Here is a 23,905-nt window from a genome sequence, read left to right on the forward strand (position 1 = left end):
CTCCAAGATAACATTATGAACATACATTATGTACTTTCAAAGACAATCTCATTTTTTAGCTTACATCAATTGACTTACGACGTACTATCACATACGAAAACATAGGATGTAACATCATTCCCCCCTTTGGAACATTCGTCCTCGAATATTGACTGATGTGTTTAATAGTCTCATAACCTATAGCTCTTATGAATACTTTAATATTGTCCTTGACATCTAGGAAGTTGTTCTATAATTAAATCTAAAGGCCAGTGTATTCCCCCTTTAGGCCTCTTTCTCATACCACGACCTGTGGTCGAAATTCTTCCAATCTCGTAACTGTTGTTACCTTCTGTCATGCATCATGTACAACCGTGTACTGTGTGCCTATGCGACTCCTCTCCTTTTTCCTCTAGCTTTTAGCCAATCTCTAGGCCTCACTTTGTGAACATATACAGAACTATGATAAGATGTTTCTCTAGGCATCTATAGGTGTACTAAAGTTCTTCGCTTGGTACTTTGTCGAACTTATGACTATTGCTATACCTTGCTTCATAGCCTTGATTATCTATGCTTATGGTTTTACTATATCTAGGTAGGTCATACTATATCCTAACTTTTACTTCGGTTTATTATTACTGAGGTCTGCTATCCAACTCCAGGTTACTCTCTCACCGTTTATCCTATATGTATAAATCTAAGCCATTTAATGCTTCCTTATTACTGTTCATCTAAATAATGGCATCATAATCTCTTCTCATACTTTGAAACTTTTATCCATCTAATGTTGATTCACCTTAATGTTGATCTATAATCCACCACTGATAACTTGAAACCTCCTACATAATACATTGTCACTAGGGCTCACATCCCATCGGGGAACATCTGAAGTGGCTTTCCTTATCCACCTAGGGATGATACCATACTTCAATAACCGTATTTCATAGCATCCCAATGTGATTCGTCTTATGGGGGTATTTTAGTCCCGTGCCATCCATGAAATATCTTCTCTTAAAATCATTACTCAATCGAAGGCCTAAATATCTTCCTTTTATAATTTACCACAATTACTTACATTACGACCAGGGCAGCATTCCATCTCTTCTAAATGCTCCTAGTCTTAGACTCCTCCATGTTAATTCAAGTTATATTGAGGTTTCTATAGCTTACAGAAATCGTCATCTCTCTTGTTTTGATTGGCTTAATCACGAAGCCTTACCTATACTTGTCACCATCTCACTCACATTCTCTTATCCTTAATCCTATCTACCTAAAACCTTGTTGCTCTATGATACTTTATCTTTCGACCTACACATGTCTATATATATATTACTCGCAACCTTCCTTTAATTTGTTAGCACCATAGATTTCACTTCGTGCGTTCTCAATTTTCTTTAAATGTAAGCAATTACTTTTCCTGGTCGTTCTGTCACTTGTTGCATGGATACTTGGCTTATCTTAGTACCCACGAATATTGGGATTCCTTGTAATTCATATGATCTCAAATATACTTTTGATTTTTTGTTCTTCCCAATCATTAGTCACTATAGGCGCCACTTTCCTATGGAGTGCATCCAATATTGTAGTGAGACTGTTGTTACCAGACCGATTCTTCTTCAAGTTTATATGCTTAGGTTGAAGCCCTCTTCTTTATTTCCTGAGATAGTCTTTCATGGTAGTATTTAGGGGATATCCTTTGACTCCTGTAAATCTACAAGCTTATTACACCCTATACTCGAAGAATTTTTGTATGTTGTCACACACCAATTATCCTTAGTTACTTACCTCTGCGCCCTTGTGCTCGTATGGTTACTTCTGAACTGAAATTTTTGGTTGTCTTCCTAGTGGCACCATCTTTTATTTTCGTAACACTTATATGGTACCTTTAAACACCCCAACTCCTATCTGAATATTTCTCAAGTTTTACGATGTCATATCTGCGAGACTAAATTCACTATATTGGGGTTCACTACGGTTATCTTGCACAATATACTGATTTATCTGTATCCTCTTGTCTATCCATAACTAAGCTCTTCCTCAAATAACTACTAACTACTCGTTGGTCCATTCTCATATCTATATTCTGCGTAATCTCTCTTGGGTTATGTCCTTTGTCTTAACTTACCCCTCGCACTAACTCCTTATGTATCAAGTGTTCATTTGCACTTATTTTATCAATATCATCGAGTGGGAAACCCTTACTACTTCTCCCTGGCGTCATTCTTGCATAATGTTCTGGAGTTATATCATATCTATAAGATCTGAATAAAGACAATCTCGTTCCTTTCGCCTTTCTACCACATTCTTCCTTTAATATTCCATAGTTACCTGAACTAATAACTCAGACTTAATACCATATCACACCATATTCCCCCCTTTAGGAGAGTACTAAGATTTAGTGCTACGAAGACCTACCTATTGATGTTTTACCTCTTCATCTTTGAAGTCTTTTCACATCATCAATGACCCTTACCCGCTTTATGTTAACCCTTCAGTACCAGGAATAACTGAATTTCTTAAGCACGAAGGTGACACCTAGTGTAACCTGCATGCTTAGTCCCTTAAGATTAACTCTTCTCAAAGTGCTTGCTTTAGGGAAGTGTATTCCTAAATGACCTTTAAAGGTTATTTGTCTGTTGTTCATTCTATTATTGTTGGAACATGATCTCTAAATTCTCACGATGTTGACTATTACCAATTCCTTTGATCCCTAATTCATATTCGATTTTTTTAATCTTGTTTACTATCCTATACTAAATTCTATTACTCTAGGGGTCTAGCTTTTCCTTCTGGTAATCATGTTGGATTCACCTAGAGGTGGGCATCGGTCGGTTCGGTTTGGTTGTGAACGTTATTGGTTCGTCATATTTTTTTATCGGTTTATAAATATACTAAACCGATAATGGAATCGATAAGATATCGGTTATCGGGTATCGGTTAGTTGGTTATCGATCCTTATCGGTTCGATTATCGGTTTACCCGGTAAGAATAAAAACTATCCAAAACAATTCATGTTCTTATTATAGAAACCGTGATCGAACTATTGAGAGAAAGGAATCGAACTTTTACTCTTAAGATAAGAGGGATTAAATTTCAACTTAGAAAATAAAACTCTCTTTGCATTTGAAAATCCCAGTGAATGATCTCAATTTTCAAAGTTATAATTTAATAGGAGTAAGGGATAAGACATTCAACAATCTAATCTTACTAACTATCTCACTACGAGTGGGCATAATTCATAGGAAAATAATAAAATTCTAATCTTATAAATACTAAAGAATCAGTGCAACAAAAGAAACAAATAGACTCGAGGAAAAACTTTGGGTTAAACAATTGGTGAAGAAAAGAGAACGAATAGATTGGGGAAAATCCGAAGCTATCAACACCGAATAGAAGCCTAAATGCTCTCGACGCATGATAAGCCAAGGAAGGCTAACGTGCACCATTGATATCAAGGAGACGCAAACAAGCAACGTCAGTGACTGCTGCTATAACTCCGGTGACCTCAACAATGCAGAATTTCACTCTGTTAACGTTTGGAAGTTTTCTACCACCTAGTTTCCAATCAATTCAAGAGGAAAAGGAGCTAAGTGAGGACGAAGAAGGGAACAATACTCAATGGAATAATAAAATTGTTGTTACTGTGAATGAAGCTCAGAAATCCAAAGATTAATTGCCAACCAATCCAAAATGATTGCAATTTTCTGAAGCTGGATCTTCAAAACCATCTCCAGATCCAGATCTCATAGCCAAAGCAGAGGTAAGGAAGGTCATGCATACAAAGGAGCTTAGACAACAGAACCGGGACTCGCAGATGGGGATGAGGCTGGAGTATATTCCACCAAGTCATAGAGATGGTAAGATTGTCATCCAAATAGAGGAAGAAGATGTAAGTGAGCTAAAGGAACACTGGGCGACTGCTCTAATTGGGTATGTACTTGGGGATACTCCATATGAGAAATCTATGGAAAGCTATGTCAAATCAGTCTCGGATTTTGTGACTAGACCTCAGATCCTGTATTACCAAGAAGGATATTATGTGTTTCGATTCACAACAGTGGAGGAAAGAGATGCAGTCATGCAAGCAGGGCCTTACACATATCACAACAAACCATTTATTTTGCGGAACTGGAGAGAGATTTCCACTTTGATCCTAAATGTATCACTACTATTCCCTTGTGGATTCACTTACCTAGTCTATCAGCTGGGTATTGGACTGCTGATGCATTAAGCAAGGTGGCTAGTGCTGTAAGTTTACCATTGTACACTAATAAATTTACAACATAATTGAACAAAATTTCCTATGCCAGAGTACTTGTGAAAGTTAACATTACAAAGCCACTAGTGGAGACTGTTGAGATTGTAAATCCCAATAGTACTAGACAACAGGAAATAGTGTATTAATGGAGGCCATAATTCTGTAATGAATGCTTACATTAAATGTTGGAATTCAAATAAACAGAATGAAGATGCTGAATTCAAGGCCCCAAAAAGAAGGAATAGAGGCAGAGGGAGGAAAGTTATTGAGGAATGGAAGCCAAAAGAATAGCAGGAACAAGAGGAGGGGAATGGAGAGGAGAATGAAGTACAACCTCCACTTGACAAAGACAAGAAGATCTCAATAGATAAGCCAGACCAAAGGAGCATGATGATACAAAGAAAAGGAAGTGGTGAAGGCTAGAATACTGTAGGTGTTCAGCAGGGGATAAATGATGAGGCCAGCACTTCCAATAGATTTTCAATATTGGAAGAATGTGGTGTACATGGAGGGGTAAATAACTGTGATCCTATACAAAAACCACCATGATTATCAGTACCTGGAACATCAGAGGGTTGAACAAGCCCCATAAGCAAAAGGAACTGAGAATCTTTCTGCAAAAGAATAAGATAGATAACCTAGGATGTCTAGAGACTAGAGTAAAAGAAAAAAGGCAAAAAATATCTTGTATAAGGTAGCTAAGGATTGGGGTTACTGCTATAACTATACTAAGGCTGAGAATGGGAGAATATGGCTGTTATGGAGAACCAATTTGACAGTTAACATAATTCAAGTCCATGAGCAATTCATTCACTACCTAGTGATGGATCCAGTGACTGGATAAAAAATTATGTTGATTGTAGTGTATGCTAGAAACAAATTGCAAGAAAGGGCCAGTCTATGGAATGGTATGTAATAGCTAGGAGGGCAGACTCAAATTCCCTGCAACTGACCCCATTAAGGACTAAGGGATGTTTCTTTACTTGGTGTAATAACCAAAGTTAAAATGATAGAGTGTACAATAAGATTGATTGGGATTTTGGCAATTTTGAATAGACTAAAGATTATGGGCATGTGGAAGCTGATTGCTTAGAACCTGGAGTGTCAGATCACTCACCTATCTTGGTCCAAATATGGAGAAGGAATACGATATTCCAAGCCATTCAAGTTGTACATGGTAACAATGGAGCATAAGGAGTTCAAGCCTATAGTAGAAAGAATTTGAAAGCAAAAGATAGGAAATGATCCTATGTCTGGTATCTGGATAAAGTTACAAAAGTTGAAAGGTGAAACTAGAGGTTTAAACAAGGAGATGGCAAGTTATGAACAGAGATTGATCCAAATTAGACAGAAACTGGAGTATACACAGGCCAATTTGATACTTGATCTGTTCAACCAAGTATGGATAGATCAGAAAAAGCAAACACTACAGGATTTAGAGAAATGGAGCATTATAGAGGAGAAAATACTAAGACAGAAGGCTAGAGTGAACTGGATTGATTATGGGGATTCAAATTTTAAATACTTCTATGCACAGCTGAAGATCAGAGCAAGCAAAAACATAATTGCCTTTGTATATAATGATTTGGGAGTTAAGATCACTGACCCTAAAGCTGTAGAAAAAGAATTCACTTACTTTTTCAAACAACGTATGGGGAAAGCTACTGGACTAAAGCCATATCCTAATACCATATTCATCAAAGAAGGAGAGTTCCTCTCAATACAACAACAATAGGACCTAATTCAAGATATCACATATGCAGAAATAGATGAAACAGTGAAGGACATGCCAAATGATAAAGCCCCTGGAGTTGATGGATTTTCAATAGAGTTCTTCACAAAGCATTGGCAGGAAGTGAGACAAGACATATATGATGTTGTGCTATTCCTTTTCCAAACAGGCAAGATAAATCAAGCATGGAACGGTACAGCCATAACTTTGATCCCTAAAGTTCCAGCTCCTACAACAGTGAAGGACTATAGTCCTATTGCTTGCTGCACCACTGTGTACAAAATCATTGCTAAGATATGGACTAAAAGAATCAAAAGGGTAATTGAGCTTATAATTGGGAAAGCACTATTTGCTTTTATAGAAAGGAGGAGTATTGTTGATAATATCCTGTTCAGACATGAACTCTTCAATGGCTATAATAGGAAAGGCTTGTCTCCAAGATGTGTTCTCAAGGTAGACTTAAGAAAAACTTATGATTCACTGGATTGGCAATTTATTAGATACATTCTTACTGATCTTGGCTTCCCTCAGGAATTCATTCTATGGATAATGGAATGTGTGACAACAGTATCCTACTCTTGGATTCTAAATGGGGGGCTGACCAAACCTTTTCCAACCAAGAGAGGAATAAGTCAAGGAGATCCAATGTCTCCTTATCTCTTTGTGATTGCTATGGAATATTTACAAAGGGAGATAAACCAACTAGCCATACAAAAGGAGTTCAAATTCCATCCTAAATGCAAGAAGCTGGGAGCTACGCACATATGTTTTGCCGACGATTTGTAAATGTTTTTTAGGGATGATATAAATTCAGTTACTAAATTATAGGAAGCTTTTAATAGATTATCAGCTGCATCTAGGCTGCAAGCAAATGCAGGAAAGAGTTCCATATATATTACAAGTGTAGCACAGCACATAAAGGAGCAATTGATGGAGCTTACTGGATATACAGAGGGATCCTTACCCTTTAAGTATCTGGGGGTACCATTATCGACAAGAAAGCTGAACATTCACCAATGTCTATCACTAGTAGAAAAGATCACTGAAAGAGTAAGATGCTGGTCAGCCATGTTGCTTTCATATTCTGGGAGAATTCAACTCATCAAATCTACGTTGTTTGGAATACAAACATATTGGGATCAAATTTTTTGCTGCCAAAGAAGATCGTGAATATGATAGAAATCATATGTAGGACCTTCCTGTGGACTGGATCAACAAAATGCTCAAGGAAAGCTTTGGTTGCATGAGATAAGTTATGTCAGCCTAAAGCTACAGGAGGGTTGAATGTTATAAACATGAAGATATGGAATAAAACAGCATTGTTGAAACATCTCTGGGCATAGGCTATGAAGAAAGATACATTATGGATCAAATGGGCTCACAATTACTATATAAAGAATAAAGACATTGCAGAAATAGACACACGCAAAGCAACAGCATGGGTGGTCAGGAAGATCATTGAGGCAAGAGAGGATGTAAAGCAGATGAGGCCGGGATAAAATAGCCTTATATCTACATTGGAGATCTTAGTAAAGCAAGGCAAGTTCCAAATCCATAAAGCTTATGTTCAGATGCAGCCTCAATTCCCAAAAGTTATGTGGAAAAGCCTTCATCTACATACACATATTCATCCTAGATTCAAATTTCACCTATGGCTGGCTATTCATCAAAGGCTAGCAATAGTAGACAAACTCATGAAATTTGGAATTCAAGCTCCATTAGAATGTGTGTTTTGTGCAATCAGCATGGAAAGTTTTGAGCATCTATCCTTTGGCTGTCCAAAAACTAACAAACTATGGGGACAGAGTATTGAAATGGCTTGGCATCACAAGGCAGATAGGAAGCTGGCAAGATGAGCTGAATTGGATGAGCAGATTGGTAAGTAGGAAGAACTGTAAAGCAGAAATGACTACATCAACTTTCGCGATGGTAATTTACTGCATTTGGCGCGAAAGGAACTCGATTAGATTCAACAACAGCAGATATAACATTGATGAATTATGCAAGGAAATTGCTATGCATATACACATACAAGGGAGAAAGAAGACCAAATGGCACAAGGAATTGGAAAGCTTAAACAATTTTCCTTAGTTTAGCTATATTTGCTATGAAGTAGTGTAGGTCAGTGTTATGTGTGTAAATAGATAATAGGAGATTAATGGTCAACATTAATCTGGATATGTAATGACAGCTTTTTTGTGAAATAAAATGTTAGTTTTATAAAAAAGACAAATATAAAAACTAAAAATCTGAATAATTAATTCGTTAAAGTTTAAAACTAAAAATCTTAACTGAAGAAGTAAAATGAGAAATTCAGAAAAGTTTAAAACTTACTCTAAGGATAGGTCAGGAGATGAAGAGTAACTACCGAGAGAATTGAGAGAATGAAGCTATAAGGTGGTTTTATATATTTAGTGGGTAAAATTTTAATTTTGTTAAAGCTTATTGGGCTATCGGTTGAACCATTAATAAATTGAGCAAACCAAGACCCGAACCGATAACCCATTAGTCAAATAATATTAAACTATTATCGAACTATTTACCAAATAACCTGATACCGATAACCCAATAGCATTTTATCGGTTCGGGCTATCGGTTATACCCGATATATGCCCAGCCCTAGATTCACCAACACATTTCTTGAAATGAGGATATGACTTTAGGGCTTGTACTATTTTATCGTCTCAAAGCCTGTCACCTTTTGTATTTTTATTCACTTGACTATATACTGTGTCATGTCATATTTTGATTTACCATTATCACCTTTTTATCACATCTTGCTCATAATACTTCATTTATTTTCTTCTTATTCTCTAGCTAATATTTCTGTCTATCACTTTATTCTAAAAACTTCAACAAAACGGTTTTTCACTTTTAGTTCCCCTTGCTTCATCTCACTAGATCTTCAGGACGCCTAACGTACTCTCTCTTTATTTTTTTTACTAGGGACGTGAATCATACTAAGGTAAATATTTATCCTTTCTAGGATTCTAGTGCCAATCTTCTCAATTTTTCCAGACATTCTAGTATTCATATCTAAATGTGCTATTCTAGATTGCACCACTGGGGTATCTCACAAGGAGAACTATACCACATTTGCAATATCCTTCGGAAATATCAGCTAATGATAATAATCCATCTACCATTTTGGGTTACTCTAATCCCAACTGGATCTTGCTATCCCCTTCTTCTCTTAAACTATATCTGTCAACTTTAATAGGCATAACTGAGATGGGTCTGGCCAATTGTACATACCTTTGTTACTGTTGAAGGTAACTTAAAATGCTTATATTTATCTGCCTGAATTGCAAATACCGATAATCTTTATTAGTTGGGTACCTCGTACTCTTTTCAAGTTGCTTTTTTTACTTATTGAAACTTGTATCCACCTCCTAATTCTCTTGTCGCTCTTTACCATATGGGTGGATAGATATTCTTGCCTTAGGACTCCTTATCAAGAGGCTTACACATCTTATTACACACATGATCTGCTGAAGACCTCATATTTACTAATCATAAGCATGATGAAAATCGAGTTCCTCTGATCAACTCTTCCACAACCACATTCAATCTCTTACCAACTGTCTTTGTGGATGTAGGTATCTTTGTATTATGAATAAAACAGAATTTAGGAGTTTGAATCCTTACAACTGAGCTCTACCATACGATCTAGAGTACGAAAAAAGAGTGACGGTCCTAAATTCCCTGTAGCCTCCTGCTTATAAGCGTGGTGCACAACACACCTATAAATAAGACTCTACTAGACACGGCTTGTATACTCCCTGGGACAGAACTGCTATAATACCACTTTTGTTACGATCCACACCGAAGGGACACGACGGACACCCGTTGCCTTACTCAACTGAGTACCAACGTAACATATCTTTATTATCATACTATCATTGGTAAATGAGCCATAAAGGCCATCATGAGATAACAAGAATAAAACATAAGGGAATGCTAGACATAGGATGACCCAACATGATATAGAAACTTATACATGTGACATATGTGCCTATAAGGCTGACATGATCATTTGTATACTCAAAACATAGGCCGACAAGGCCATACAAGTATCCATGTACATGACATCCTTCTACAAGCCTCTAAGAGTACATAAACATCATAAAGGTCGGGATAGGGCCCTGCCATACCAGTCAGTACATATCCAAATCATATTGATCAAATAGGCAACTCCGAAGCAACTGGAGTGCACCAACACCTTCCGCTAAGCTGATAGCCTACTAGGAGGAATGTCAACCTATCTATTGGGACCTGCGGGCATGAAATGCAGCGTTCCCAGGCAAAAGGGATGTTAATACAGATAAAGTACTGAGTATGTAAGGCAGGAAAGCATAACAGTAATGTAAAGAGAGATAGAGGAAATACAACATGTAACATCTGAGTGCGTCTGGGGGCTAATGACATGAAATGCATAAATACTTTTATATATATTCTAAGTGCCTCTGGGAGCTAATGACATGAAATAGTTAAATACTTATATATATATATATATATATATATATATATATATATATATATATATATATATATATATAAATGTTTAAAAATATACGCCTCTGTGGGCATCCTGGCCTCAAAGAGGACTCGATAAAAATGTACCCGGCCATCATAAGGCTCGGTAGAATCATACCCGGCCCCGTGGAGCTCGGTAAACCCAACTGATCAGTGGTTTCACAATAGGTGTCGTACCCAGTCGGCTATAGCGTGGCTCGGTAGAGTAAAATAGGTACTATATATAATGCATGCTAGACTTATCGAATCACGTTCTAAACCTTTCAGAGTGACATATGGTCGTCGTACCCTCGATTAACATTATTGACATCCATACCATCAATATGAACCCCAATAGGATTCAAGGATCATACATACTTTCTTAGAATAACTTTATAAGGAAAGAACAACATGGGCAGCCTTAGTTTCTAGGAGTAGATCCGTTATGAAATAGCATATCGTTTATGTTTATTTCATTTTAGATCATGCCAAAAGAAAGAAGGAAGTGACTTAACATACCTTTGAAATCTTCTATCTAATCTTCAAGCAAGCTCAATATGATCTTTTTACGTCTGCAATGAGTAAACCGACTTCGTCATCATCATATAAGTGTTATAACTCTCATATTAGGAAACCAATGTTCTACAAGAAAACGAACAGCACCTCCCCTGTTTGTACTACATCCCATACATTACCAAGAGTCACCAAACAACCCAAACAACAATAATATAATTCACAATAAGCTCTCCGATTAGTTCAATAACCATTTTGAGCGGCAAGCTCGATTTACGATTAACAAAATATGGTTTGAATCCAATTCCTTTTCCATGAATATATATATACAACATATATAATATCATAATAATGCTTACAATACAATTTTTAACCCAAAACATCATAAGCATAATCTTCAAATATCGTCCATACGCGTAGCACCTTAACCTTTATCGTCAACATTTTATTTCTCATGTTATCTTCTTCAATCCACTGAATTAGCACACAGATAAGCTTAAAAACAGTAGCCACAACATAACAAAACTATTTTTAACAATTTCCATCCATAACAAACCATATTTATAGCCTCAACACAACCCACAAAAAAAGATAACGATTCCTTAAGTCATGTCAATTACTATCTTGCACATTTTCACTCAAACAACTCAACCAACACATGATTGACCTTAAGAATAACCAAGAACATGATTTACATACCTTAGGCAGTATATACAACTTGAAATACCCAGTTGATGGAGCTCACAACAATCCTCACTCATACCACAACACTATAAGAGTTGTATTCTCTTCTTGAATAAACTTTTGTGTTCAAGTTGGTGTGTAAAAACTTGTATTTTGCCTTAAAACTCTAATAATATATATGAATGAGGGACTGATTCTTAGATTAACCATAAGAAAAAACATGAAATATGAGGTTACTTACCTTTGAAGAACCCTCCAAAACAGTCACAAGATTAAGAACTACGATCTAGCAAGCACCACGGGATTTCTAGCGTTGGATTCATGTTTTTATCTTAGGTTTTCACCGTAGAATCATGGAGGAACCCTTGAAGAGAATTTAGGAGGGTTTAGGAACTGTTGGGAATAAGAAAAATGAGTTAAAAACGACATATAATTGACTTAAATACAAGCTGAAGTTTTAAACCGACTTTGTGGGTCACATGGGAGCTGCTTGCGCAGTCTCGCAAAAACGCGAATATCTCTCTACTCCGATGTCGTATCGACAAAAGGTTAAATGCGTTAGAAGCTAGACTCGTAGATATTCAATTTTATAGGTTTATCACCCTATAATTCCAAGTATATTTGGAGAAAAGCTCGGCTACATTTGACCTAATTTTAAGCATATTTATGAATGTAACTTGTGATGACCTTTGCCAACTTTTGTTCCACAACTCGCTTGACTTAAAAACGTAACACACGACTATCATACAACTAAAATAACTCATAACTTAACCTCCTTACCATGTTAATCACCCTAGTATCACCCCATAAGTACATGTTATAACATTGCAAATTGTCGACTTTCGACGAAACATATTTTCTTTAATTCGTTTAGTGTTTAAGATTTCCAACCCTTTTGGTACTTCTTATTCATGATATTAAAGGTTTTGTAACCTCCAAGATAACATTATGAACTTACGTTATGTACTTTGAATGACAATCTCATTTTTTAGCATACATCAATTAACTTACGACTTACTCTCACGTACGAAAACATGGGCTGTAACAATTACATTAGCTAAATGAACTTAAGAGGGTTCAAATTATTCAAATTAGGCATAAAAAATCTCAGAGATGACATCATTAGGTAAACTCAAGTGTTAGGAAAGTTCAGATTACAAAACAGGTTCAAATGCTAACATATTAAGTCATGAATTTCAGAAGTAAGAACATAAAAATAATAGACACATAAGAACGGAGTTGCAAGAGTCAAGTGACTTACTAGTTAATCGGATAATAATAAAGAACAAAATTCCACAGTATTCAGAATCAAACAAAGAACGAGAATCCAGAATCTCAATGCGTCAAAGTTTCCAAGGGCTTCAGAGGAACCTCGGACAATGCTCGCACCAAGAAAAGGTTGAAAAGTCGAATCTCGGTGGCCTTGGCTTTCAGCCGGCCAAGAATCAAGGTATAGAACAAGAGAACAATAAAGAGATAACCCCAGTTTTTAGTGAAAATCTAGCGATTAAGCTCTGTCTCAAAGGGGAATGAGGAGGGGTTTATATAGCAGTAAAATTGAACAAACAAACAAGGAAACAAAATAAATCAAACATAGAATAAGGAAAGAAAGCATGCAAAATTAATTCAGAATCAATGTAGGAAAGAAATAGGGTAAACCCTAGTTCAAGAGGGAGAACACAAATAGTCATAGATTCAATGAATCAGACTCATATTGGTACTGAGTGCAAATAGACGAAATAATGCCCAAAATCAAAGATTTGAGACACTTTAGTCCGATCTAAGAAGGTCTCACTTGCCAAACTTAGGCAAGAACCTAAGTAACACCATAAATGAATGACCAATAGTGAGAAGAGACCAATAAGGTAAGTGTATCATAGGTAGATTCCATCTCAGAGAGGAACTGGGGTGTGACGGCTAGGGTTTCTCAGAGGAGATGAGAGGATGAGAGGATTTGGGGGTGGATGGTTAGTAAAAATGAGTTTGGGTTTTGGGGTGAAGGATATAAAGATGTTGGGTAGGTTAATTATGGGTCGTTGATCATTTAAGATCAACGGCCAAGATCAAACGGGAAAACGTGATAGATTCTTTTTAAAGGTACTGGCTGGGTTGGATGTTAGGGGTCATTTGATTTGGGTTTAGGGATTGAGCCAGGGGTTTGGCTTATTTGGTCCAAAAATTGGCTCAAAATTTGGGCCAGCTTTAAAAATAGGAATTTAAACGAAGAAATAATTTAATAAAATAATTAAATAAATTATAAAAATGCTATTTATGAAAATTAATATTTTAAAAATAATAATAGAAGATTATAAAAATGTAAGATATATTTTGACTCTAAATAAAATGACGAATGCAATACAATTGTAAAATATAGGCTATTATTGCAAGATTGTGCAAAAGCCTAAAAGTACTAATGTATTTATAAAAATAGAGTGAATTACCTTAAACAAATATCATAGATGCAAAATAATGATTTTAGGTAATTGAGTCATCACAAAATAATTTGAAAGAATATTTAATAATTATTCAAGCAGTTTAAATACAGAAAAATCAATTTAAAGATCTAAAAATTATAAAAAATTATAGAAGATGCTCGTATAGATTTGTAAGACAAATAATGATGCAAAATAATATTTTGAAAGTATATATACTATTTGAAAAAATATGAGGGCAAGATTGGGTATCAACACCAAGGCCACACAAGCTCCTTCATGCCAATGAGTCTGATTCTAGTCCTAGTTGTCCTAATTCTATTTTCTATAAAGATGTGCAATGTATGAATACCGGTGATAGGTTCTTTGCCATCACTAAACAATCTAATTCTACATTGAATTTTGTTTTTTTAGTTTCCAGTAATGGTGTACCTAGTATAAACAAACATGATGTACTTTGGCATCATATGCTGGGACATATTTCATTTGCTAGAATAAAAAGGTTTTCTTCCATTTCTGCTCAACTATCTTTTAAACGATATTTTGTGTGTCCCATTTGTCCACTAGCAAGCTAGGTGAGGCTGTCATTTCCCTAAAGTAACTCAGTTTCCAAGTGTTTGTCTTAACTCATTCATGTTGACACCCGGGGACCCTATAATACTAACACATGCTCTAATGCAGAGTATTTTCTGACCATTTTAGACGATCATAGCAGGGAAACCTCGACTCGTCTAATGCACTCCAAAAGTAATACTTTCAATTTTCTAAAAGCCTTTATCTCCATGATCATAACCCAATTTAATCTTCCAGTCAAAACTATTAGGAGTGATAATGCCTTAGAAATTGGCCTTTCTACTTCTGCTGATACCTCTCCTTCTCCTTCCCCTGCCCTTTCTCCTACTTTGTCCTCTTCTCTATCTACTTCCATTTATCACTAATTCTCCTGTTCCTGATGATGTTCTGCTTATTCCTCCTGATTCCTCTACTATTTCAGCACCTATTCTTGACATTGTAGCTACTGCCTTTTCAGTTGATCCAATTTAGTCTTTCAGCTTAGGAAAAGCAGTAGTAATCACACTTTCCCTCATACCTCAATTATTTTGCGGTTCAACTTCCTCCTTCACTCTCTAACTCCACTGCTACATCCCTTTCTGCTGCCCACATAGTTTCTTCTGAGCCTCATCTTATGTTAAGGCTGTTTCTATCCCTGCTTGACAAGAAGCCACAGAGAAGGAGTTTCAGGCTCTAGAAGCTAATGGCACTTGGACAATAGTTGAATTACCTCAAGGGAAAAAAGCCATTGGGTGCAAATGGGTCTATAAGATTAACTATAAAGATGATGGTAGTGGTGAGAGGTACAAGGCAAGGTTGGTTGTAAAGGGCGATACATAAGTAGAGGGTGTTGAATTTCATGAGATATTTTCCCTAGTGGTTAAAATGTGCACCATTAGGTGTTTAATTGTTGTTGCTGTTAAGAGGACTTGGTTTTTTTTTCAATTAGATGTCAACAATATATTTCTTCATGGTGACTTTGATGAGGAAGTGTACATGAAACTTTCCCCGGACTAACAGTTGCTTTTACCTCAAATTCTGCTTCTACTCTTGTTTGTAAGCTTCAAAAATCTCTCTATGATTGAGGCAAGCCTCCTAACAATGGTGTGCTAAGCTATATCAAGCTCTTTACACTAGAGGATACACCCATTCTTTGAATGATTACTCTCTCTTCTTTAAAAATCAGTTTCATCCACCGTCTTGTTTGTTGTTTATATTGATGACATAATTCTAACTGGTGATGATCTTGTTGAGATAGCTTTTCTCAAGCAATTATTGGATAACCAATTTAAAATCAAGGATTTAAGTTTGCTCAATTATTTTTAGGTATTGAAATATTGTATGATGCGTTTGGGATTCTTCTTAACCAAAAGAAGTTCACTTCTTATTTAATTTTTGAGTTTGGGTGCACTGATGCTTCAGCAGTTGTCTCTACTCTTGAGTTGTGTGTCAAGTTGACATCTGATCAGGGTGAGATGTTGCATAATCCTCAGTCTTATAAAAGCCTCATTAGAAAATTAAATTTTCTCACCCACACTCACCCACTCTCGACCAGACTTGTGTTTTGCTGTCCAATTAAGTCAATTCCTCCAGTCTTCTTGCATTCCTCATATGGCTGCTGCAATGCATATCTTAAAGTATTTGAATGGCTTACTTGATGTAGGGGTGTTTCTTAATGCTTCATCAAATTTTTCACTTCAAGCTTTTTGTGATAGTGCTTGGGCAGCTTGCCCTAAGTTCCGCAGGTCAGTTTCTGGTTTTTTCATATCATTGGGATGAAGCTTTATTATCTTGAAATAGAAGAAGCAAGTTATTGTTTCTTTGTCATCAGCAGAAGCTGAATATCGAGCCATTAGTAAAGTTGTGGGTGAACTTGTTTGGTTAGTTCATTTGCCTGCTGATTTAGACTCGCCTATTTCTACCCCAGTTCCTATTTTCTGTGATAACTTGGTTGTACTTTACATAGTTAAAAACCGAGTCTTTCACGAGCGTACAAAGCATATTGAGGTTGACTGTCATTTCATCCGGACCAAGTTGGCTGATGGTCTCATAACTTGGCTGATGGTCTCACTTCTTCTCAATTGGCTGACATTTTTTCTACGTGCTTAACAGGTGGACATCATCCCTTCTTACTTAGCAAGTTGGGCGTGGTATCACTCTCCAACTTTCGGGGGAAAGGGGTGGGGGTGGGAGGGGGAGGGAGGTGTTGGCATTACATGATCTTGGTTACAGCTCACTTATTAGTTTGTTTTAATAAACAGCTTTAGTCCAGATCTGGTCTAAAATTTGGCCCGTGCGTATTTATAAGTTTCCGGGTTTACAACCTATGTAAAGAGGGTAGTGTGTTTACAGTTTTGCCCGCAAGTATAAATATAGGTTTCTAGAAGTCTTTGTACAGTTTTTTACACTCACAATGAAAATATCGATTTTTCTCTGAGCCCTCTTCTTTCCTCTTGCCTAAAGCCCTAACCAAATACACATACGTTGTAGCTGGTTTGTTAATCTTCACAATATCTTTGTTCCAAATCTTAGCTAGTAAAGGGGTGGTTCGTCTATTCTTTCTCATTAGGTGGTATATATGCTGATGATCATGTCAAGGGCCCTTGAGCATTGAGGGTCTAGATGGCCTGATCCTTTATGTTGGATTGTCCAATATAGACCTGTATAACTTGTTAAATTACTTATGGAGAGACTGTGTCTTGCAATTTCTCCATGCCCCATTTATTGTTAAGGAGGTATGATCCCTAACCTTGGTGCCACCAGATTTTTAGTTGGAATTTGCAATTTGCGTGATTGAACAAGAGGTGATTCATCTGTTCCACCAAAATAAGCTATTGCCTGAGTTTATTTTCCACAAGATGCATATTATTTTTTTTTTATCTTACCCCTTGTTTCCAATAGATTTCTCAGGTGCTTGAATCTTTGTTGTTGATAACTTCAGAAATAAAGGGTTGGACCTATGGAAGTATTTAACATGTAGGAACTTGGTTGAAAGATTGTCTTCATTTCTGAACATCCATCATCTTTTGGCCACAAAAGAGTTACACATACCTTATAACTTCTCGAAGTCAACTCCCCCTTCCTCCAATGGGAAGCTCATATTGTCCCATGAACATCAGTCATAGCTTTTTTTTTCTTCCTTTCCTCCCTAGAAATTGTTTAACCTTTTACTTCTTGTATTTATAGCTTGAGAGGTTATATATAGGTTCATCAAGTCTACGTTTTCGTTCTTTCTCCCTCCTACCCACTTCTAAGACGAACATGATTCATGGCTCAAATGTCTAGTACTCTCGCGTTACTCCAATGCTTCATGATGCCTCGCTATGTTGTATAACAGACGTTACTTTCTTCTCGTCCTTTTCTCCTTTCCCCTTTTCGTCTAAATTGAGAAAACCGCTTTATTCTCCTCTAGGACATATTGGTGGTTGTTCTTCAGGAATTTAGAACATAAATTCAAGGCTATTGTAGTAAGTTTATTCAAATAAAGCCATGTATTTGTGGTATAGATTCATCACCGAGTTGTATGCCTAAATAAAGTCATAAGACTTACGAGGGCATGAATTCAGTCAAATAATGATTCTATCTGTTGTCTCATTCTTTTAGAAGGTATCAAATTTCATAGGCAGTGTGCCATCACCTAATAGGTCATGATCTTCAAATGGATGCGACAAAGCGGATCACACGAGTGCTCATTACGACATTTAATCCAAAGGTGACGTCGTTGTCCTATCTCTAGTTTCTGGTAGTATGTGATAACATTTAGAGGTGGACCTACATGAAGAGTAGTGAGGTCATCTGAACCTATTATCCTGAAGAGAAACCATGTTGCATATTTTTATATACAACAAGGACCCTTAAATAATTTTGAAGTGCCCCCTAAAACACAAAAGATGGATTTTTACGCTGGTCTAGTATGTCGTATCTATCCCCTCCCTCACCCCCATGACTTGGGTTCGAGACCCAACACCAGTGATTTTTAAGTTTTATTCTTTTTCTATTGAGTGCTCAACTTGGTTTTTTTTCTTTATATTTTCTAAGTTCATCAATAATTATTTAGTACTAGTATATGTTAGGTTAACTTCAACACAAAATAGTCTGAAACTCCTTTTGAGAAATATCCTTCTAGACAGTAATAAAAAAACTCCAAAAATGTCCCTTCTGCCTTCAAGGATCACATCGACAAAGCAGAAGACGTCTGTCGATTCAACGACAATGACTGAGACTCTGTTTGGACTACTTAACAAACTTTTAATCTTGGTCATTTTTGGAATATTCTTTCAGTCACTGATTCAAATTCATTAAGTTTTCAAGGAGTTAGCCCGCCAAACTTGTTGTTACTAGCTGACATTTTTAGCAGTACCCTTGTTGCGCTCAAATCCTGGGTCCGCCTCTGATAACATTTCCAGAATGAAATGATAATTAATAAAGGACTAGGAAGAAATAAATTGTGAAGGATAAGACGAACTATACAGAAGTACTATTCGCCCCAAAAATGGTGCGCGAGTAGAGCAGCTGAAATTTCATTGGAAATTTTTTTATACGATAGACTGTGGATTAGCTGAAGGACTGAAAGCAACAGCTTGGATGGGACCGGAGCAGATACTATCCTTTATTTATAGGTATAGAACATAGAATATGCCCACTTTGTGAAAACAGGAACTAAAGATTAGTTATGCCCAACCCCAAGTGCGGCATGTCTTCGGGGAAGCTAATGCCTTTGCTAACTTCATGGCTAAATGTGGAATATGGATGCATTTGTAGCAATATTACTATCTTAACGCTCTTTCAGTTCGCTTCTTCCTTTGTTTGCAATGCTTATGCACATGAGTAGCACTCTTCCTAACAATTTGTGACAAGAACAGTCAACTTTTGTAACGACTAAGTTTTATATAGGAGTAATAAATTATCTTTCCAAGTCCAAAAAAAAAAAAAAAAATTGTTGATGCTGTAGAATAGCACTACGGATCCACTGCATGCGCTGGTGACGTTTCCAAAATTTAACGGCTGATCAATTGGGAATTCTAAAATTTAATACTTGCGCAATATGCTCACAGCTCTAGATCATCTCAAAAACTTTTCACAAGGCTACTGTGCATGAATGAAATCTTTGGAGATCGACAAAACAAAACATACCATAAAGCCAGAATCATTTTCATTATTATAAAGATATATCACACATAATAAACAAGTACCATGATTTTGTAGCCACCACTGCATAATTACCAAACTCTTAGGGTTAAGTTTAATTGTGATCAGATAGCATAATTAGTGGTCTCTTTGGAAGGGATAAAGACAATTTGATCATCTTGAAGGAAATGACAAATAGGAGTAGTTCCAGGCTTAAGTTTAAGCACTACAAAAGGCAATCCCCTTGGGTTCCAAAGAGATGTATCTTTGTGGCATACAGATATTGCTTTAACCTTTGTTCCATCAGCACCAATCATAGATACCGCAAATGTCATGGTACGTCCACCAACATGGCAAAAATGCACTGCATATGCGTAATTAAGTTTGTGGCATACCATGTTATCCCCATCACCTATTTGTTGAACTTCTTGAATGGTGTATTTTTGCAACATTGGAGTTTCCCCTTGTACCTCTGTTGTAATTGCCACAATATTATTACTTCCTAGCATGGATAAGCTGAAATCTACCATAGATTCCAAAGAAGTTGCACAACTTTTCTTCTCTTTATGTTTCACCTCTATCTCTTCACAAAATTTGATTGTTTCCTCAATAGTTTGAGCATCCTTTGAGCTACTATCTATTGAGAAATGGTTTAGAATTTCTAGAATTTTTTTCAAAGAGAAGGGAATCGATTCCACAAATTGGCGAGTCAAAAAGGGTGCATCGTTTTTGTTTTTGAAAGAGGGAAGGTTAATGACTTTTCCCTTCGCCAATTCCTTTTCTAAGAAGTAAGGTTTGTAAAGGAAATCATCTTGAAGATCACTCCTTGCACGGCTTATTTCAGTTACTTGTTGGAATTCATTTTTGCTAGGGATTTCCTTCTTTATATCACGTATCTCATCCTCGGTAGCAACATGATAAACCAAGATTCCATGCTGGTGTAAACCGTAGTATACTTTTTCCTTTGTATTCGTCTTATCTTGTTTTAGCTCACGTATGTCATCCTCTATAACAACACAACGAAAATATATTATTTCTTTCCAAATAAATTTATAATGACCAAATTAAGATAAAGAGTTTGGGGCAATCATCTATTGGATGACAGTTATTTTTTTCTAATCCCATCGATAAAGTAAGTATTCCAAAGTGACAAGCGGTAAAATTGTTATTTTCTGTCAAAATGATGTCTAAAAAGTAAAAACATTAACATGTCCAGTTGGAAAAATCATGCATCATGTATGAATGGTAGCTTAAATTAACAATATAGGTATGTTTGTTCGGGCTGTTTCAAATTGGATTACATCTTCAAACTTTAATGAAATCAATGTTGTGTGTCAAAGTTGATGAGAAAGTGCAATTAAGTTTAATAATCGAGGAATAATATTATCCTGTTTTAAACATAAAGTTGCAAATAAGTTAATTAAATAGGCCCATACAGAGATACTTTTATCTATGTTTGCTTAAAAACCTTTTGACCATAGTCATAGCAGCTTAACCACACACTACAAAAAAACAACAAATTTGCCACTGAATAATTCCTACCGATTTAATTCAATTGCAATTTTGGACTGATTCTGTCGGAAACTTTATTAAAAATACATGTTAATATATATATTTATAATTTTTAGCTCCAAATTGCGACTGATTCAATCGCTCAGTTACGCGGAAAATACCGTGAAAATATTTTTTATGGTTTCCGACCGAATCAGTAAATAAAGACATATCAGGAAGATAAGTCAAAGGACACAAATAATGAAGTGTTTTCTCTCAACAAGGAAAACACCTCTGGAGTTGTAGACAAACCTGATTGGGGAAGGAAATGTTTGATGACTTTGGGGATTTGAGTGTTGGGCAATTTTACTTTCCAATAAATCTCTGGAGATATTGCTGCGTAAGTACTTGTCACAAAAGCAAGCTACATATACAACAATAAACAACTTTTGTTAATCAATATATCTCCTATATAAGCAATAATTAAGTAGAATATGAAGCTCTTCCATTTTCTGATACTTTAATTTGTCAAATCACAACAATACATATATAAACAATAAGTTTAATGAAGCTCTTCCATTTTCAGATACTTTAATTTGTCAAAGAGTATATTATATTAATTAAGTTGATTGAAGCATCCCGTGATAATCATAACCTTCTTGAAAACTCTTTTAAAAGCAATGGCGATTTAGGAAGTATGATACTGTATTTTCGAAATGAAATGTCTTCTTGATTAGGATGAAAATTTTAAAAAAAAAAAATTGTGAAAGATAAAGACAAAACTATATAGAAATCTACTCACACAAAAGATGATAAGCGAGTAGAGTATCTGAAAGTTCATTGGAAATTTTTTCTATGAGAGAGTGTGGAATGGATCAATGGATAAAGGATTGAAAGCAAAAGCTTGGATGGAACAAGAAGAAATGTCCTTTATTTATAGGCATAGAAAGGACATACTGTATCACCCTCTTTGGGCAATTATTGAAGATAAATATTTTGTTAGAACCAACTAGGCGAATATTACACGCACAAAGTGACAAAAATGAAGATCATAGACATGAAGATCTCTTTGTATAAGAAAATGAGTTGTCAAACGTGGCGATTAACTTGTAACTTGCAATTATTGATATTATTGCATAAATTCTTTTTGAAAGGCAGCCTAGAGTATTACTATAATGACATATTGTAACGATCCGACGGGTCGTTTTGAACATTTACACTTCGCTTGATAGTTTACGGGCGTGAGTAGCTTCGTATGATGTATTTTGATTTAAGTGAATTGTCGGTTTCGATTTTCAAGTTATTCGGGACTGATTTAAAAGAATGATTCTCAACTAGGAAGCTTTAAATTTGAAAGAGTTGATCGAGTTTGACTTTTTAGCATTTGACTGCAGATTAGAATTTTGATGGCTCCGTTAGCTCCATTTGGTGATTTTGGACTTAGGAGTGTGTCCAGATTGTGATTTGGAGGTCCGTAGTTGAATTTGGCTCGAAATGGCGAAAGTTGAATTTTTTGGAAAGTTTGACCGATAGTGGACTTTTGATATCAGGGTCGGATTTCAATTTTGGAAGTTGGAACAGGCCTATAATATCAAATGTGACTTGTGTACACAACTTGAGGTCAATCGGATGTGATTTGATGGGTTTCGACATCGGTTGTGGAAGTTTGAAGTTTCAGGTTCATTGATTTTTGGATTGAGATGTGATTAGTCGTTTCGATGTTGTTATGTGTGTTTCAAGGCCTTGAGTAAGTCCGTGTTATATTATGGGGGTTGTTGGTTGATAACTAGGGATTTTGATACATTTCATACTCCTTCTTGCTTATGTTTTGATTAGAAATTTGTACAAAATAGTCTCAAAAAGGCTCACAAGTTGTGCTTGATTGCAGGTTTGATCAACAAAGTGACAAGATGTCAAAGATGGCTCAAAAAGGAGTGAAACTTGCACAAGTACCAAGACAAGACAAACTCAAGCAAAGCAGGCTCAATGCGGCCGCACACCATTCTGTGCGGTCCGCACAAGTGAGGTTCAGAGAGGTGAACTTCCAGGCCAATAGGCAATGCGGCCGCATGAGATTTAATGCGGTCCGCAAAACCAAGGATCAGAGAAGTGCCAGTTAGGAGATTGAAGTCAATGCGGTCCGCGCTCCATTTCATGCGGACCGTATTAGAAGCCACCGCAGCCGCACTCGATTCTGTCGATCCGCATTGCCCGAGTTCAGAGAGCTGAATTTTAAGTCAAGAGTCTTATTGAGGCCGCACGTGATTTTGTGCGGTCCGCACTAGCCTCGCAGGAGTATTTTTGTCCAGATTTTTTAGCTAAGTATAAATAGCTTCTTTTCCCATTTTTAGGTTATCAGACAGTTTTGGTACTGGGCTGCGCTCTTGACTTCGAATATTTTAGCTATTTTGAGTAATTTTAGCTTCATTTCAACATTGAATCTTCTAGTTTATCTTAGAAATTAAATAATATGAGTTTTTCTTCATCTATTTCTTTATTTTCTTCTCTAATTATGAGTAGCTAGACCCATAAGCTAGGGTTGTGGCTCAACCCTAGTGTGGGTAATTGATGGATCTTGTATTTTCGGACCAGATTGACTATGGATGTTTGATATTTGGGCTA

General features: G+C 36.3%; 1 protein-coding gene across 1 annotated transcript; it reads right to left on the reverse strand.

The window, feature by feature from the left end:
• Positions 1–19,795: 19,795 nt before the first annotated feature.
• Positions 19,796–22,194, reverse strand: LOC104211527 (BURP domain-containing protein 6-like). Its single transcript, XM_009760594.2, has 3 exons — positions 22,086–22,194; positions 21,596–21,707; positions 19,796–20,798 (listed from the first exon to the last, which is right to left on the reverse strand). The coding sequence occupies exons 1-3, from the start codon at positions 22,122–22,124 to the stop codon at positions 19,918–19,920; spliced, it is 1,032 nt and encodes a 343-aa protein (XP_009758896.1). The 5' UTR covers positions 22,125–22,194; the 3' UTR covers positions 19,796–19,917.
• Positions 22,195–23,905: the final 1,711 nt, after the last annotated feature.

The sequence above is a fragment of the Nicotiana sylvestris genome, chromosome 2 (assembly GCF_000393655.2).
Source record: "Nicotiana sylvestris chromosome 2, ASM39365v2, whole genome shotgun sequence".
Lineage (NCBI taxonomy): Eukaryota > Viridiplantae > Streptophyta > Magnoliopsida > Solanales > Solanaceae > Nicotiana > Nicotiana sylvestris.